The following is a 17,898-nucleotide window of genomic DNA, read 5'->3' as shown; positions in this document are numbered from 1 at the left end:
TAGACTGAAACTGTGCGCTGAGAAAGAAAATGTTGAGCCATTACAGCTCCATAATTACAAACTGCAGCCTTTGAAACCTGGTCTTCTGCAGAAACTGTGAAATGTATCTGAAGCAGTACTATTGCATTTTGTTAACCTTGTTTCGCCTCCTATTATGATGAGTCACCTAGGTCAATTAGGTTTATGACATTTGTAGTGAAAGGAAACAAAAGCTTGAGTTGATTTACCAAAGACAGTCAGCTCTGCTGGATCACTGTCTCGCTCTCCCACGATGTTTGTGCCAACACAAGTGTACATGCCAGCATCACTTTTTCTTGTATTGGAGATCATCAGCTTCCCACCACGTATCTGTTTCAAAACAAGGAATGTATTTTTAACTTCAGGTAAACAAACAATACCATCAAAATGTTGCCTTCTCAGGCAGCAAGTTCTAAAGGGTAAGGACTAAGGCATTTAAAAATTTTGTTTGTAAATATATGTATAGCTTTAAAATTATAATCCTATATACTTAAATGTCTTTATGCTGTTATAGAAGACATTTTATCCTACTGACTGGTTTTAACTGCATTTCAGTTTTTTCTTCAGTTTTCATTAAACGCTTTACATTTCAAAGATTACATTTCTTTCTCTATGGCAATGCAAAGTGCTTATAATTTGTGCATGATGATATGCAAAGCACTCTTGACATCTCCCTCAAGAAAAAGGCAATCGTACTCAGTTTTATTTCATTTTTTTTTTTTCACTAGTGTCTGAGCAGTTTCTTTGTTCACTGATTAAGACAGATTTTCTCTTTTCCTTGATGCAAACAGACTGAACTTAACCCAAACTGAGAATTCACCTGTCTCCCAGAAGACTAAACATTTTCCTGGCCTACAAAGGGTGCTTACAGAGTGAAAGAGCAGGGTACCTGAAAGCAATAAAGTAATACATTTGCAGCTTGTGAAGTCACAGACAGTGGCAAAAGTTACTGGGGTGCTTCACAATAAGCTAAGAATATAGCCAAAGAAACCAGAGTCCAGGAATAATAACCAGTTCCTGCCACTCTTCCTTTCTCTACTCTTGAGTAGGCCCTAGCAGAGACAGCCTGGCCCACAAATAGCAAAAACTTAGACTGTTTAGCTTGAAATACTTCCTGAGGCATCCAAAGCAACAAAAAAGCTTCCTGATAGTACTTCAATATCGAATAAGGTCAGCATCAAACGAGTTACATATCATTACATACAACATAAAGCTTTTTTTAATAGTGTTAGCATTTCAAAATTAGGAATTAAATATGTCCCCACGCTCTTAATTTAGTTGATTTGCTTGCATAAACCATGACAATTTCTAATCACTTGATAAGTTAGGTATTTCTGCTGGATCCCTTTTCATTCAGTACGTGGAATGAACTGTCACAGAATTCAACCAGTGTTACTCAGTATGAATTCTTACTCAGGAGCAATCATTCTTTGGATTATAACTTTAGCCTTTATTTAGAATACACATCCCAGTTACTATACTAAGTACATCACCTAGTTCATCCTATGCTGTTGGTTTTCCCCACAGAGTATTTGTGTACCTCATACGTATGACTGATTGTACCTTTAAAACGCCTCTCTGATATAAGGTCTGATACTCTCATTTCACTGAACTGAGATCTCATTTCAGTGAACTGAGATCTAGAAAAGGTAAGGCCAAATAGATCAAAGCCATCCACTGTGTCCCCCATCTAACAGAGCACCTTACATAACCAAATCTACAGCTCTAATGGACCTCCTTTACACTTGTTATACAAATCAGGCTTCAAGAAGTTCAGGCTGGAGACCCAAACCAGCAGAAATGAACAGCCTCCCCCCCTTCATCTGGAAAGCTTGGAGAGGCAAACTGTAAAGACTAACGGCTATAAAGCTACAAAGTTCTGCTGCACTCAGCTGTGAGGCTTCAGTGCAGGACCTGCTTCTATAGACAAGCACCCGAGTTATACTCACACTGATCCGCTCTTCTCTGTCATCAATGCGGACTTTATCTTTCTTCCAGTAGATTGTAGGCTCAGGGTGTCCACGAGGTGGTTGGCACTCCAATATGGCAGGCTCTCCAGCTGCCACCACAACATCTGTAGGGTTTTGGCGGAAGTCATCCCGTAGCACTAATGCAATAAATGAGGGAAAGAAGAAAAAAATTACTAGAAGTGATGCCATTGCAAGTGGGGGAAAAAAACACATGCAGGTACACATAATATTAAACAAACGAGCCTCAACCATTATTAGGTGATGACTTTGCATCCTGTATTTACTGTAAGAGATGTCAGAAAAGAAGTTTGTGAGGAAAGACCTTTTGTCCAACGGAAGCAGATTTCACATACATGGTTTTTTTCTCCTTTATTTTCTCCAGATAAGAACACTGATCTGCATTTAAATTAGAAAGACCTGTAACACCCATGACTCTTTTTAACCTTGAGGGGTCACTTCCCATACTTGCAAAACTAGCATTGCAGATCTGAGGTTGAGTTCTTTTAATAACACAAAACAACATGCTGAATATCTGGCTTGCCCGGATTTCCAACTCAGCATAAGCTAAGTAAAAAAGTGACACAACTAATGCTGAACTGTGGAGTTACACCTTGATGAAGGGTACTATTGTTATTACTGTTACTATTGCTATCACCAAATGCATGCCAAAGAGAACCCCAGCTCTAAAAGCTGCCAGAGAAATCAAGATGATGGTAGTGTGCTTCCAGCATATTTAATTCTTCCTTTTATTTTTTTTTTTAGTTTTAGTATTTCTGCAACTTTGACCAGTGCTGCCCCAAGACATCGAAAGAAAAGAGCATTTAAATCACCAAGCTGTCTGAGAACTAAATTAGGCAACACAGGACAGATTCTTATGTAAATCAGGCTTCTATAAGAAGGATTAGGTCCAGCTAGCTGGCTTCAGTGTGTTAAAATAATATCCACTTCATCGTCATTCTTCCATGTGTGTCCTAGTCTCTAGGTTAATTGACATTCTTATAAACATAAAACTGAAAATAGCTCTAGATGAGCTACTGAAATAGAATTTAGGGCATTTCTCCTCCTTGAATTTCAGCTACGTATGGCTTTCATTAAAGCTTTAAAACAGTTCTCGCCCTTAATGGAACGGGGGCCCTCTGAGAAATTAAAAAACACTGTATCCTAGTGAAGGGGGCAAGTCAAGAAGAGTTCATCAGAAATTGCTCAGTCTCATTTCACAAGCAGAGATAATTTACTGCTTTCAATGTTAATAAAATGTGCCCCATTTTAACATTTGGAACTGAATATTTTTCTGTTCTGTAATAAGCCAGAAGAAAATATGATTAATGCATACAAGAATTGGTTTCTGAATGGGCTGAGGTGAGAGGGCTGTATATATGTAGCACTCAAAATGACACAGGAAGTAACTTTTATTGTTCCCCATTTTGGGATACACAGGTAGGTCCCAGAGGAAGGAGGGAATTAATTGGAAGTTAATTCCTTTTTTAACACATGAAAAAAAGATTGATTGCTCTTGAAGTATAAAATAAAAGTGACCGAACACAATTGGCAACAAATGCAGCTCTGGTAAGAGCCACTAGACTTCTTTGGTGATCTACCCAATTGATGTATTTTTTCCTACAGATAACAAAAGATTCAAGCCCAAAATATTTCTGATTAATACAAACTACTCATACACTTTTGTTTTGCAATAATCAAATTGTTAGAAATTGAATTATAGAGCTTCAAGATGAAAGAAATAACTTATGCAGTGAACAACACTGAAACAGTATGCTGGAGATTACGGGCTGCTGACTATCTGGCATTATGCAAACCCAAGAAAGTTCATATCACAGGAATTTCAGGGAAAGAACCACAAAAAGAAGCATTACAAAATCACGTATTTTAGGAAGCATCTTCATGCATCTCTGTGATCACTATCAAACGCAGGAAGAAAAAATCCTAGACAATGCTATGCCCTCTTTTATATAACTGGCAACTGCATAATATCAACTTCTTCCATTATTTTTACACACAAAAGAAATATTAATTCTTATTGGCTTCATTCTTCTTACAATCATAGAACTTCAGTGAAAACCCATTAGTGGAAAATCCCCACAAAATCAGCAGATCCCACAACATAATGACTTTATATACTCCTGTCTCCTAACCCCTAGCAGCAACATTAAGGAAAGTGTTTTCCTTTAACATTTCACACTGCTTTATGAAGCTGACAAATACAGTTTCTTGGGGTGATAAACAGCAAATTACATTAACTTTCTCTGAATCATTCCAACAACTGTGTAAGGTTCCAATCAGCCTCAGAATATGAGGATAAGAGGTGATTTGATTTTATCACATTCCTTTACCCAAGTCTTACTGCAAATCTGGCTTGAATGGAAGACAAAATTGATGCTACAGGGTTTACTTAATCTTGCTCTGTACCTCAGCACATATGTGAATCTTGAATAAATATATCTCATCATTTCCATCTAAAGCATTCTGTGTTTTGGAGAAAAACGAAAATGGCTGGAGGAAAATGAAATAGGGGAAAAAATAAAGCACGGACAGAAAGACAAAGATAAGAAAAAAAATGTGTGGAATATAAATTTAAGGACAGAAAACAACTTGGAGGGGAAGAAAGGGAACATTGTTATTTAGGGAGAGTGAAAACAAAAAGACAGGTAAAGGAAGAAGAGTAAGAATAAAAGCAGAGAGAAAAAAAAGGTGAAGAGCAGAGGGAATAGGCTGTCACTCCTGTGATTCAGTGCTTTTAATGGAATATAACAACACTGATAGAAAGCACAGACGTTAATCTGATCAGCACACCCATCCCAGCACACCCAAACATCACCCCAAGAAAGAAGGAGCAGGGAAGAGGAAGTGCATGTACTGGTGACTTTGGCTGTCCCACTCCAGTGGCACAGAAAGCCACAGAGGAAAGAAGCATCAACTGGAAGTTGAGTTCACACTTATTAGCACACAGTAAATGGAAAAGCTGCAGCACAGCTTAAGGCATTCACCATATCTAATGGCACAATCGTCTGTGAAAACAGACAAAATGGTTGAGAGCTGCAGAATATTCCTCAGCCAATTATCCACAATTGCTGGATACTTCCAAATAACTAGTAGTGTGCCTGAGCAGATCGCCCTCTCCACACACTGGCAAGAGGCTTTTGTTCACTTGAGAAGCCAGCCCTCCTCAGGGCCCTCTTGGCAGTGCAAAAATATTAACATTTTAAAAATCCAACACAAGTGACAGGGTCCATTTTCTGTCAGGCTCCTCTTCCTTGTGCCATGTTCTTATTTTGCTTTATTCCAATTTTAACATAAGTTACACAGCTCCCTTTGTGCTTGCATGGGTGTTACCCTCTATTTAACAAGGGACACCAAACTCCAAGGAGAATGATGGCTGGCATCCCACCCTGCCTGTCCAGGCTAGGACCCCAGTCTCCTCGAAGAGCAAGACCCTGGAGGCTGCCATGCAGCCCTGATGGTGCCGTAGAAGGGAGCTGCTCCCCTCTTCCAGTCCCACGGCAGCTCAAACATCCTCACATTTCAATAGGCAAAGCCTCAGAAGTGCAAAACCTTCCGGATGGCTACACCTCGCTGTCTGGAAAGGACAGCTAAATTGTACACACAGCCTCCGATGCTGCTGCAGACAAAAGCTAATTAAAGTTTGATCGGTCTCTTTGTAGCTTGAACAAGCTGATGCTGCTCAAACAAGATAGATGTCTGCAAGCTGTCATGGCAGTCTTTAAGGGATGCGAAGTCCTGTGTGGCCATTTACAGGTACCTGTGAGTGCAATCACAGGAAGCAAGCGCATCTCTCAGCAGCAGTGCTGAAATAAACACTTGGCGGCCACGCACCCGCCAGAGACAGGGAGAAAGAGGGAAAAAGAAGTCCCTGCTACCAAGGCAACTGCTTGCCAGCACCTGCCAGCTTAGGACCAAATCCAGGCCCCAGTCAAACCAATGCTCATAAACTGAGGGAATTACATGGAAACTGAATTAATTTCCTTGACAGAGGCTCCAGCAATTTGTTTAAAGGAAGCAGAGATAAAGCTACAACATTTATAGGGTGGGAGGGAAGGTGATGGGGTCAAAATTACTCTAGGCTAGATATCTATGCCTTAATCCTGCTTTCCAGTACAACAGCTTTTGGGTCCTTAGAAAGAAAACATTTTTATAGGATTTACATTTACATGATGATTACAAATAACCATCTGTCTGCTCCTACTTTTTCAATCTGGTCCATGTCCCAGGAGACCCCAGCCTATGGTCAGAGCAGCTAAGCTGGAAGGAAGAAGTGGATGCCCGTCAGGAGGCTTTGGGATAATTGCATTCTTCTCCCACCAGCACTCGGCTCTCCACCTCCTCCCCCCGGCGCACAGGGCAAACATCTGAGATTACCGTGGATGAGAGGGAGGAAAAGACTATCTTTTTTGCCTTTTTCAATGAATGATAATGTCTAAAAACACCGCTACATCTGTCGTGCTGACTAGAGGGTATAAAGAGATATCGAGTAAATATTAATGTGCTTCTGCAACTTGGGTCCTAGTAGTTTATCTTCCCCCTCCTCTTCTGTGTTGTGCTTATCTCAGGGTAATATTATTCTCATATAAAGTCTTTACAGTTGGTCACCTGCCACATGCGGTAGATTTCCCCTGATTCAAGGCATTGCCCCACAGCATCTTCCTAAATCTTCATCACTTTACCACTGCCTTGGCACTCTTCTCCTCTGACATACTGATACGCACAATCAACATGAATTATTATGTCAAATAACTGTCCAGATGTCATGCAGTGGACAGATGAAAGGATTATTATTATACCTTAGGTAGCGTATGGTGCAGAAGGCTTTTATGTGTATGATCTACTGAAATGGTCCCAGAGCAAGCCAGCACTACCTGAGTGAGGCTGTCACCTGTGAAATGGTGGGACAGTAAAAAACACAAAGAGTCGCAGAGAAACCTTCCTTGTGAAGAATAATAATACACTTTGTTTGAGGATGCTGCTGCCCTACCTCTGTGTTTCAGCAACCGCCTTTATCACATTTTGTATGGAAAATAAAATAATAATTAAAAAAGATCACAACTTAGGCAACAATCCTAGGCAAGACTCCCAGGGATCCTGAGCTCCCTCTGCATGTGTACTGCCTGTGAAAGGCATTATCATCTTTAAAAGTATTATCTTTAAAAAAAGATAATAAGGAACTATATATTTTTTCCTTCTTGTTATTTTTCCCATCCTTTCCCTATATCCTGATAGAGATATTGCCCAGGAGATATGAATGCCAGCTAATTTATCATGACTCGAAATGTTTAGACTTTACTTTAAAATGAGGCCCCAAACCCATGAGGTTAATTTTCACAGGTAACAAGATATTTTCAAGGAGTCTAGTAGCTTCAATAATGTTTGATTAGAAGGGTACCGGTAATAGTGAGAAAGAGAGCAGCAGGGAGATACCCACATCAAGAAACAAAAGAAGGAGAATATTCTTCCTTGCAGATTCAGCAACTTTCTGTGGCTTCATCCCTTTTTCTCATTCATGCACTTCTGAACACAGCAACCTACTTAAGTAGTTATAGTTGAAGGTACCTTGCTCTTTGTCCTCAGGCCTCAGCAAAGACCAAAATATGGGAAAATCACTCAATCCTAATCCTCTAAACTTCTAACAACTCATACATACAGAAATAGACATTTACAGAATTCGGACTTTGTGTTGTGCATTAATGTCTAAATATGAAAGTTAAAACCCTTTCTTCTACACACAGAAACTACTAAACCAGGTGAACAGAGAATTACACTGTTGGAAATCAGGTGCATGAATCAACACTGACAAGTAATTAGACAGATTCCAAATGGAATTAGTGGGAAATAGTTAGATTTTTTTACTCTCAATTTTACTCTGAGGTATACCCCAACTAGCTGATTGCACAAAGATCAGGAAGAAGAAAAGCTTTCTCCTTTCCTGTTTACAGCACACACTACAAGAATCAGACTTCAAAATCTTTCTTCACCAGTTAACTCATTAAGGGCACTGCTGACCTATTTTCCGTTTTACACAATTACACAGGTATACAAGTGATAGCTATTACAGACTATTTGGTTTTGATTTTTTAAAGGCTGCTATTTGTGCTGAATTAAGAGTAAGTAATACAGCCTGAATACACTTACTGAAAAACTGTATAATGTCCTTCCCCTTCCTGTGATTCACTGTGATCACTTGAAGGCAATCAAACATCTCCTAATTTTGTCTGTAATATTTTATTTGACTAGTAGATAGCAAGAAGAGCGGAGATATTTCTTATTTGGAACACAAGATTTATATTTAGGCTTCCTGATTGAAAATAAAGTTCTATCACCTGCCTTCACTGCAATGAAGTCCCAACAACCTTCTCTTGTTTTAAACTCCTGCCTCCTTCCACCAACAAATTCTGAATGCTGCTGTTAACAGTCGGCAATCTCATTACCCATCTGCTAAAAATCTTCAAAAGCATCACTGTGTTTTGAAAGTCAAGAAAGGCAAAGGGAAGCTATAAGCATAACCAAGTATTCTTTATGAATGCAAATATCCTGAAGACCACATTTAAGTAATTTCAGAAATCTAAAGCTATACACCATAATATGTTGAAATTTTTTCTCTAGGATACAGAGCAGATTTCTTTTTTCTTGTTCTTAAGGCATAATCACTCTTGATGAATGCACTGCACAGACTTCTAATGCAAACAAGACACACATTACCAAGACTTTTATTTCATTGAAACTAAAACCTCTACTACTTGCTTAAAAGTTCAGAGACTTTCCAGAAGAACTGGTATCATAATTGCAGACGAGCTTTGAAAAATGTGCATGGTCTGCTGTAAGTCTTAAGATTTAACAAGGATCAGGCGTTTAGCAGTTTACTAGAATAGTTATTTAATGATCCTTTAAACTCAAGTCTGACGTTAGCTTTTATGTGCTCATCACATATTCAGAAAATTGCAGGCAAGTAACTTATTTTTTCCCAATGGATATCACATGTGAGCTTCAAAACCACCACATCACAACTTAAGAAGTGTACTTTCCCTGTCACTTGTATGCCAGCATCCCTTCTTTGCAGTGAGAATATGGGACTATATTTCACCAAAAGCATCAGAGGATTATTCAAATCACATCAACTGTGCTTCTGTCCCAGCAATGCAGTAGGGAGTATCACGTTTGGTAAAATACACAGTCCTCCAGAGTCCTTCATAGGCTACTGTCAGAAAAAGGATAGACAAGACTAGACAGACCTTTGCCCTCCTGCAATACAGCAAAGCAAAGGCCTTAGGTTCTAAGAAGCTAAATCAATCAATCAATACAAACCATAAACCCAACCCAAACCTAAAGGAATTATAAATATATAACCAATTTTCCAAACCAATTATATCCAAAACCGTCAGATGTTACTGTCAGAGATATATGAAGAAAATTCAGATGGCAGCTTTTCATTAACTGTTTCAGAAGAGCACACAGAAACTGCACTGTACACGCGGAGTCCAGCACAGATTCCCCAGGAAGTACAGATTTAATTAGTAAGTTCAGAAACCACAGTATAAAACGTGGTTTACTGTTGTGAGTACAAAAGTAGCACTGCAAGGTACCTGCAGCACTACGCTCAATCTAACAAATGCTACCTAGAGTTTGACACAGCATTGAGCAATTTTATTTTTCCTGTTTCCAGACTGAAGTTGGTCCTCCTGCAACCACTTCAGCTGCTTCAGGCCCTTGGGCTTCCAGTTCAAGCCCAGCCAAAACACCTACCATGTACATGTGCCTTCTGTAACACAAAAGACTAAGAACAGATGAGAATCATGAAAATGAATACAAATGAATGAATATTTCTTGTACGAGAAATATAGAATGTTAGATGCTTCATTTAACCAGTATAATGCAGACTGCAATCTCTGAGCTCCACTGAAGTGTGAATAGCCTCTAATAAACTTCTTGTGTACACATGCACAACACATACACAACAGCTGGGATGCTTTCCCATCTTGGCAGGGGGTCACTGCCACATTACTGCTATACTTCAGCCACATTAGGCAAAGCATCAAACAAAATAGGCTGTTGCTCAACATAGGAATTCTCCATCTATCTTCCATCCCCCCAACCTCTGTGCCTATCCCTGGTCCCTTTATCTGTTAATTATAAGCTAAACCTCACCTAGTCACTTTTTTTGTGAACAGGATTTTTGTGCTGCTCCCTTCAAAAGTCAGGATTGAGAACAAGATATTTGAACAGACATAGCACGGCACATATTTCTTGATAAGCTTCCATAACTCCATTGCAAGGGGACTGTGAAGCCTCACTTCATCAGATATGGAGCATGAGATGCATACACAGCTGGTATGCAGAACCAGTGGGAGCCATCTGCTGCTTCTTGAATACCTCACTTTCCATCCTGCAAACTGTCCTCATGTCAACAGACCATTTTGGGGTGCTTGCCAGATGCCATTTAAACAGGCCTGCTTTATAGGCCTGGCTGGCCTCATGTCCTCTGTCCCATAAACATGGGCACGTCATTGCACACAGGCTTAGCAGTGGCATCTCCTGCTGGACCTGACCCCAGTGTGCCTTCTTTAATTGTTAACCTTCCAAAGGGCTCAACTGTTTCCACTTATTTTTAGCACTTGTCCCAGCAAATAGAGACTGGAAACTGGAAACACAATAAAAGTGTGTGCATGGCTGTCACTGAGATATGTCCAGGCATTTGAAGCTAATGGAAAATAGGAGCCATGTGAAAGAAGAACTGTGTTTCCCCATGTACTGGGAGTAGGATGGCAAAAGGCCACAAGTCACTAGTATGTGTGCTTAATGCTCCAGCCATATTTGGCACTCCTCCTCCAAGACTTTAGAGCAAAACCCTACCCCCTAAAACTCCTCTACCACTTATGACTGTGTGCTATTTTAATGCAATATTGTTTTAATACTCTGCAATAAATTTAGAAAGGATGCATGGTCCAAAGACATTGTTCATTAAAACTCCAACTCTACCATCTCTGAGCAGACTAAATACATGTTTTAGTTCCAGTGTTCAAGCGCTGTGTTTTTCTGAAGTTTCATCATTGGATTCTTCCTTCATAAAAGGCTCCTTTCAAATTTAACAAAGACCAAAAATGCTAGACGACATTTTTTCTGGATTATCTTGAACACTGCAAAATAATTTACCTGTCACTTATCATCATAACATTCTGCGTAGAATCACTGAATGGTTTGGGTTGGAAAGGATCTAAAGCTCATCCAGTTCCAACCCCCATGCCACAGGCAGTGACACCTCACACTAGACCAGGTTGTCCCAAGCCTGGTCTTAAACACTGTCAGGAATGGAGCATTCACAGCTTCCTTGGGCAGCCTGTTCCTGTGCCTTACCACTCTCACATAAAGAATTTCTTTCTTGTATCTAACCTAAACCTTCCTTGTTTTAGTTTGAACCCATTACCCCTTGTCTTATCGCTACAGTCCCTGATGAAGAGTCCCTCTGCAGCATCCCTGTAGGTTCTCTTCAGATACTGGAAGGCTGCCATAAGGTCTCCACACATAATGAATTTAAATTTCCAGAGCTCTAAAGATCTGAAGGAGCAATATGATATGTAGACCCTATATTAAATCCTCTTATGACAGAGCCATTTGAGTTCTGTTGATATGCTACCAACTAGGAAATAATCCACAGACAACGAGATAAAACAGCAGTTTTCTATGGTCCAAACATGGAAAGGAAGCCCCAGATTCATGATTTAACGCAAAACAAAGAAGAGACTAGTGTAACTTGCAGGAAAGTTTTTGCAGTTTTGATCTGCTCAAATAGCATAAGGAATTATTCTATACAATATAACTCTCCCACTTATTTTCAAAGCATAAAAAGAATATAAGAGTTCACATTGCTCTCATTATTATTCACTACATTGTGCAAGAGGAAAGAAAAAAAAAAGAAGCAGGAGCAAAGACCAGTCGTAACAGCCTGAAGCAGCAATTTTGAAAGGGGAGCTTCAGCACCCAGAGGGAAACCAGAACCTGGATGTCCAGCCCCACCCTCCAGCCACACTATGCTGTGCCTGAGAATCAAAATGACCTTCAGCTGAGTGGTTACTGTTGAAAGTACACTGGAATAACGTTTTGAATTGTAGTAAAGGTGAAACAACCTTTTTTTTTTTCTAACTAATACCACCTTCCCAAAGCACTATTTCCTGTATTTTGCATATTTTGCATAACAGAAAAAAGAACAGTACAATAAAACTAGAAGAACAAAATAAATCCCCCACATGCCACACATCCTTATAAACCCTTGATGATGAACATTCCTCTAGCAGCTCAGTACAAGAGAAAATCTGGGTATTTACGGACCTGCTGATGGCGTTAAAATAAGAGAAGAATGGCAAACAGCAATAATTGTTTGTCCCAGACTACAGAGAAGAAGCAATCTCAGATATGCCCGTAAAACAGCCTTTAAGGGGTGTGCTACTCAACAGCTGGAGCAGCAGCCCTTTGTAAAAAAGGGCTCACATTCCTCTTAAGTGTCTGAAAGAGCCCCACAACCAGAGCATAAAACCATTTTCACAGTCCTTCGTCCTTTGGCTTTTTGTGCCTAAACTATTAGTGCAACAGTCCATTCCAGCGCAGTCACATTAATAGCCAAATATTGAAATAGGTATTATTTTAAACAAGAAACTCCTGACACATTTAAGTAATTCATTTCACTCCTTCTTAGCATGGAATTTAACTAGACGCACAGTACCTGTGCTTGTAGCTCCCACAAAAGATTTATGTGCCTTTATACAGTTACTGTCATTCTTCAATTACATTAGAAAACAAGAGGCTATACTGACAAGATAAAATATTCAAGCACCATATGATAGACAAAGTATAATATTGAAATAGGCAGATTAGATTATTAGACTAGTCAGGACTGGATAGAGGGAACCTCTAGCCTGCCATAGTATTCACCTGGGATAGATTTTAGGCCAAGTAGTACAAATATTTTCTTCTATGCCAATAGGAAAAAAAAGAAAAAGGGAAAAGGAAAAAAAAGGGAAAAGGAAAAAAAAAAAGGAAAAGGGAAAAGGAAAAAAAGAAAAAGGGAAAAGGAAAAAGGAAAAAATGAAAGGAAAAAGGAAAAAATATCACCTGTTTGGAGGATTTTTAACCGAGATCTCTTTACTGACCCAGTCCACAGCCCGGATCCATAAGCATCTCAGAGAATGACAAGCTATTACAAACAGAGGAAATAACTAGCCAAGAAAGAATAGTACTACTTAAACTAGATTTTCCACTGAGGAAAATACATTGTTAAACTATGCATTATACTTCCCTATATTTAGAATAAGCAATATATAAAATACAATAGCTCATATAAGCAGTGCATGCTGTGGGATTTCTCTGAGACCAGGAGAACTGGAAATATTCTGTAGTTTGCTTGTGCAGCTTCAATTAAGGCAAATTGAATTAAACTCTCCCTCGAGGAGGACCTCTGTAGCTCTGCTCCTCCTTTTCTGAACAACTCCAGATGTAGGTGTGGAACATTTTCAGTTTCTCTCTGAAGACTTCCATATGCCTGGCTATGCTGCCACACTCATACAAAGAGATGAGCTTCTGGGGGAGAAAACGTTGGGCACTAAACAATGTTCAGCAAACAGTTGGTACATGTTTGATTTTTACAATTTAATTCTCTTCATCGGGGCTTCCTTCCTTACTTAGCAACAGATGGGTCAGCTGGAAGCAACTCAGCAGAGATGGAAACACTTGTGCGGCTGAACAAATGCAAGTTGAGTAAAATGTCGCTCATAATCACACATTCAGTGGCATTTTGCTTTCTTCCTGGCATATCCAGAATTTATTACCTCCTTAATGGCTCCTTTTTGCACTTCCTTTTGAGCACCTTTCAATCCAAGGTACCAGTTAGACTTTCTTTTTGAATGCCACCAGTACCCTGACTTCTATTGTAAGGAATCCCCAGTGTAGGTCTGCAGGTTCACTGTAGCATTATGAATTGCAGCAATCAGAGCTGCCACTCTTGGGGCACACCTTTGGGTCTGGGACACGCAAGAGTGATGGAACTGCAGCAGGTATAACTGCTGACCACAGCTCATGATTTTCCTCTCTCAAACAGACATTTGCCAGAATGTTCTTCCTCCTACAGCAGCAGGGTACAGAAGATCAACTCCATTTTATTGAAATTCATGAAAGCTTTCAACCCCTCAGAGGCTCCCCTCACCCCACTAAGAGGCTTTGACATCAATAAAATACATATTGGGTTTTTTTAAATAACTGGTCATAGGGCTACCCTGTGAACAGGAGAGCACTATCCTAATTCAGCACAACTAATACTTTGCTTAACAGTTTAAAATCTGTTTCTTGTTCTTTTATAACCAGATGACTCAGGGCACTGAGCTACAAACCCTACATACTGGCACATATCGATAATGTATGGATAAACAGAATAGATAAACAGAAATGCCAACATCGGCATTAAAGCAGGAAACCCAATGTGTAACTGAACTGACTGAGCATGAGCAGTTTCACAGAATCACAGAATTATAGAATAGTTAGGGTTAGAAAGGATCTTAAGATCATCTGGTTCCAACCACCTGCCATAGGCAGGGACACCTCACACTAAACCATGTCACCCAAGGCTCTGTCCAACCCAGCCTTGAACACCACCAGGGATGGAGCATTCACAACTTCCTTGGGCAACCCATTCCAGTGCCTCACCACCCTCACAGTAAAGAACTTCTTCCTTATATCTAACCTGAACTCTGCATTATTCAGGGCCTGAACATCTGAATGTACATCTGAGAGTACAGCATGGCCAGCTCTTGCATGGGAATTTACCTACAACTTCTGGGCATTCAGAAGCCTGGACTGCAAATATTCAACAAGTCACTGTTAGAGTGGGCATGTCAATAGAGCTGGCACTTTTGATTTAAATCTCTACCAGTCCTTTTTAAAATAATAAATCCAAGACATTTACTCATAACCTGCCTTCAGATCCTATTTGCAATGGTGAATCCATTAAACTTTGCTTTCACTGCTCATGATGTTTATAAAAATTGTACATGGAATTACAAACCTGTAGTACAAAGCTTGGTATTTTTTCACCTCAGATGTAATAATGAACTGGATAAGAACAAAGTTGACCCAGGGATTTCAATACACAAACTTTCGCTGGAAACCTTAGCAGTAGTGTGCAAAGCTATGTTTTTATGTCAATATAATAATGGCATTTCTACACCTATTAATAAGTATAGATCTACTGCCAGATTTTGGGTTGATAGGACATCATAAAATGAATTATATTTCTTCTTAAACTATATAATTAACTCTTAATGAACCCTTCCTTTTTCCCAGTAAATTCAATTTTGACTAATCCTTGGGTTTATGGTAATGTTGAGCTCATTAAAATGTTACTTAAAACTCATTAAAATGCACACTGAGAGGTAACAGCTTCATTACAGTAATATATTGTAAAAGAAAAAAGAATGCTTTATTATCATTTAATTGTTTCTAAAACTGAATACATTTGCATAGTAATGAGGTTCACAGGATATTTTCAGTAGTACTCAATAATTAAGCAGTTCAGTAATTAAAAATGCATTATCTAAAAATAATTTTATGTTCTTGCTTACTCCCTGTTGTTTTTTTCAATTGGGAGAAGGGCTCATGTTGATAGAGTTTAAAGAATCAAGCAATAGTGATACCTGCATTGATATTAAAAGAGGCAACAGTCCAAGCCCTTAGCAAATTTCTATTTAAAAAAAATAATTTAAACTTGCCTCCAATATAGTTTACAAGTCAGACTTTCTAACAAAGTCATATAATATCTCTCCAATTACTTTTTCAACACCAGGGACAACCTGGAATTACGCAAGGGCCTTTCAAGTGCAAAGTCTTCATATAATTTTCATCATTTATTGTTACTATACTATCATGTCACACATGATAGAATACCTGAACAGAGGTCAGCTAGGACCTAGATATAGGTTTAAAGGACGTCCAAGTAACTATGAGTCTTCCCTAACTCGTATTTGGAAGCAGAAGCCCTCAAGACCAGGTACTGATCATACAACAGCGTTGTAGCTTCATGCCTGCTTTTCTGCTTTTCCTCTTGGCAGGGACTCTCCTAGCGCTAAGGTAAAAAGACTTCCCTTCACAGTCTTGCTAACTGCATGCCACCTTCTTGCATTTCACTGGCTACACAAGGGTGAGAGTACCAATAGTAAGTATCTGCACCAGGAGTAGGATTTGTCTGCACTATAACAGTGGATATCAGTATGGTTAGGTATGTATATCTATGCTTAACACGTAAGCTTGACCACATTTTTTTCAACAATTTCTATTGGAATAAAGTATTGTTCTGGTTTAGAGAAATTCAGTGTGAAAGTTGAAGGCCAGTTTTCAACATATCTCCTCATAATAGCAAGTAAAAATGCATTAACTAAAGAATCTAAAGCTAGAGATAAAAGTAACATTTTCTCCAAAGAAAGCCTGGTGTCCACTACTTCACATCAGTGTGGAAGATATTTTGCTAACTTTCATTTTAACTGCCAAAGAAAGGCTACTAGAAAAAACTGACGCACCTTGCTAGAGTATGCAGCCTAGACTCTTAGATGGGAAAATTACAACTCTGAAGCCCTAAGTCATTCAAAGAATTGTCTAATGTAATACCATTTAAGATTCCTTGAAGTATTATTTGAATATAAAACCCTGCTCTTTTCCATGGCTTTCAAATATTATTTCCACATCTACAGAACAGGCACTCTTTAACATACATGCATCACAATGCACCCAATATGGATTTTTCCAACTTGTGAATGTTGACCGGCATGCCAAAGAGACCATTAAACTGAAATGCAGATGCAGCAGGTTAGACACATCATTGTAATGGGAACAACAGAAAAAGTGGCCTCTTTCAACCTCTATACCATTACTAGGGAATAACAGACAAAATCAGAAATTATCTAAAGAAAAAAAAAGTGAAATATTAACCAGACTGAACATTTTCAGCAGCTGTTGTTGGGAATTGTTGCCTCCCAAACAAGGAAATAAAAATCCACTTATATCTAATAGGACAGCATTCTTATGGTACTAGGCGAGTACAATATGAAATCAAGTTATCTGTTTAACTATAGTTTTCCTGGGTGAGTCTGGACAATTAAGTGATCTCAGTTCCCAGGTGTAAATGGATGATCAGACTTCTTTTATTCACCTTTTAGTTGTTTAAATGAGTCAGTCTCATAGATTTTTACAATCTTCCCTATGTACTAGATAGTTCCTCACACAGCGGCCCAAATGACAATTCTATAATGCATATCATAACAAAATTCATAAAAATAAATCCAGCACAGTTACTCCGTGAGATAACAATGTGTAGGCTGAAAATTGTTCTTTAATATAATAAGTCATCATATTTCTTAATTTGCTTTTGATACTGTGCTTTTGCTTTACCTATTAAACTGTCTTTATCTCAAGCCATGAATTTTGTCACTTTTACCCTTCCAATTCTCTCCCCCAGAGCTTAGTTGCTGGCTGGGGTTAACCATGACATATACTCCTTTAACAAATCAAACTCTTCTGATGGAGATGCATATTGCTGTTTCTACACTAATTTACATCTCATGTTCTCAGCTATTTCAAAAGGAAAAAAATCATGTGTCTTTTTAGCTGAGTAAACAATCTCTCATTCTATCTTTATTGCACACACTAGCAAATAAGTTATTTCTCTCAAACACTCAGCAAGATGGCTGGAAATAAATAATTCTGAAAATAAATAACTGGCATAATATGTATGAATGTTGAAAACCCTCTCTATTGTATTTCCTTGTGTTGACTAAGTAAAATTAAATGAGATACCATAAATATAAAATAGTGGATACATGTTACTGAGGGGAAAAAAAGTAATTACCTATTATAT

The 17,898-nt window shown here is 38.8% G+C and overlaps 1 protein-coding gene across 1 annotated transcript in view; it reads right to left on the bottom strand.

Moving 5' to 3' along the window:
• Positions 1–17,898, bottom strand: part of ROBO2 (roundabout guidance receptor 2) — a gene marked incomplete at its 3' end in the record, with an annotated part of 450,916 nt that overhangs the window by 140,733 nt on the left and 292,285 nt on the right. Inside the window, exons 3-4 of the mRNA XM_080612699.1 lie at positions 1,968–2,125; positions 228–348 (exon numbers count right to left, since the gene is read on the bottom strand). Coding sequence (XP_080468825.1) covers positions 228–348; positions 1,968–2,125 — 279 coding nt within the window. The remainder of the gene's footprint in view (positions 1–227; positions 349–1,967; positions 2,126–17,898) is intronic.

Source organism: Psittacula echo (genome assembly GCF_963264785.1).
Source record: "Psittacula echo genome assembly, chromosome: 3".
NCBI lineage: Eukaryota > Metazoa > Chordata > Aves > Psittaciformes > Psittacidae > Psittacula > Psittacula echo.
Note: the sequence above shows the minus strand (reverse complement) of the source record. Positions and strands in the feature narration are given on the sequence as shown.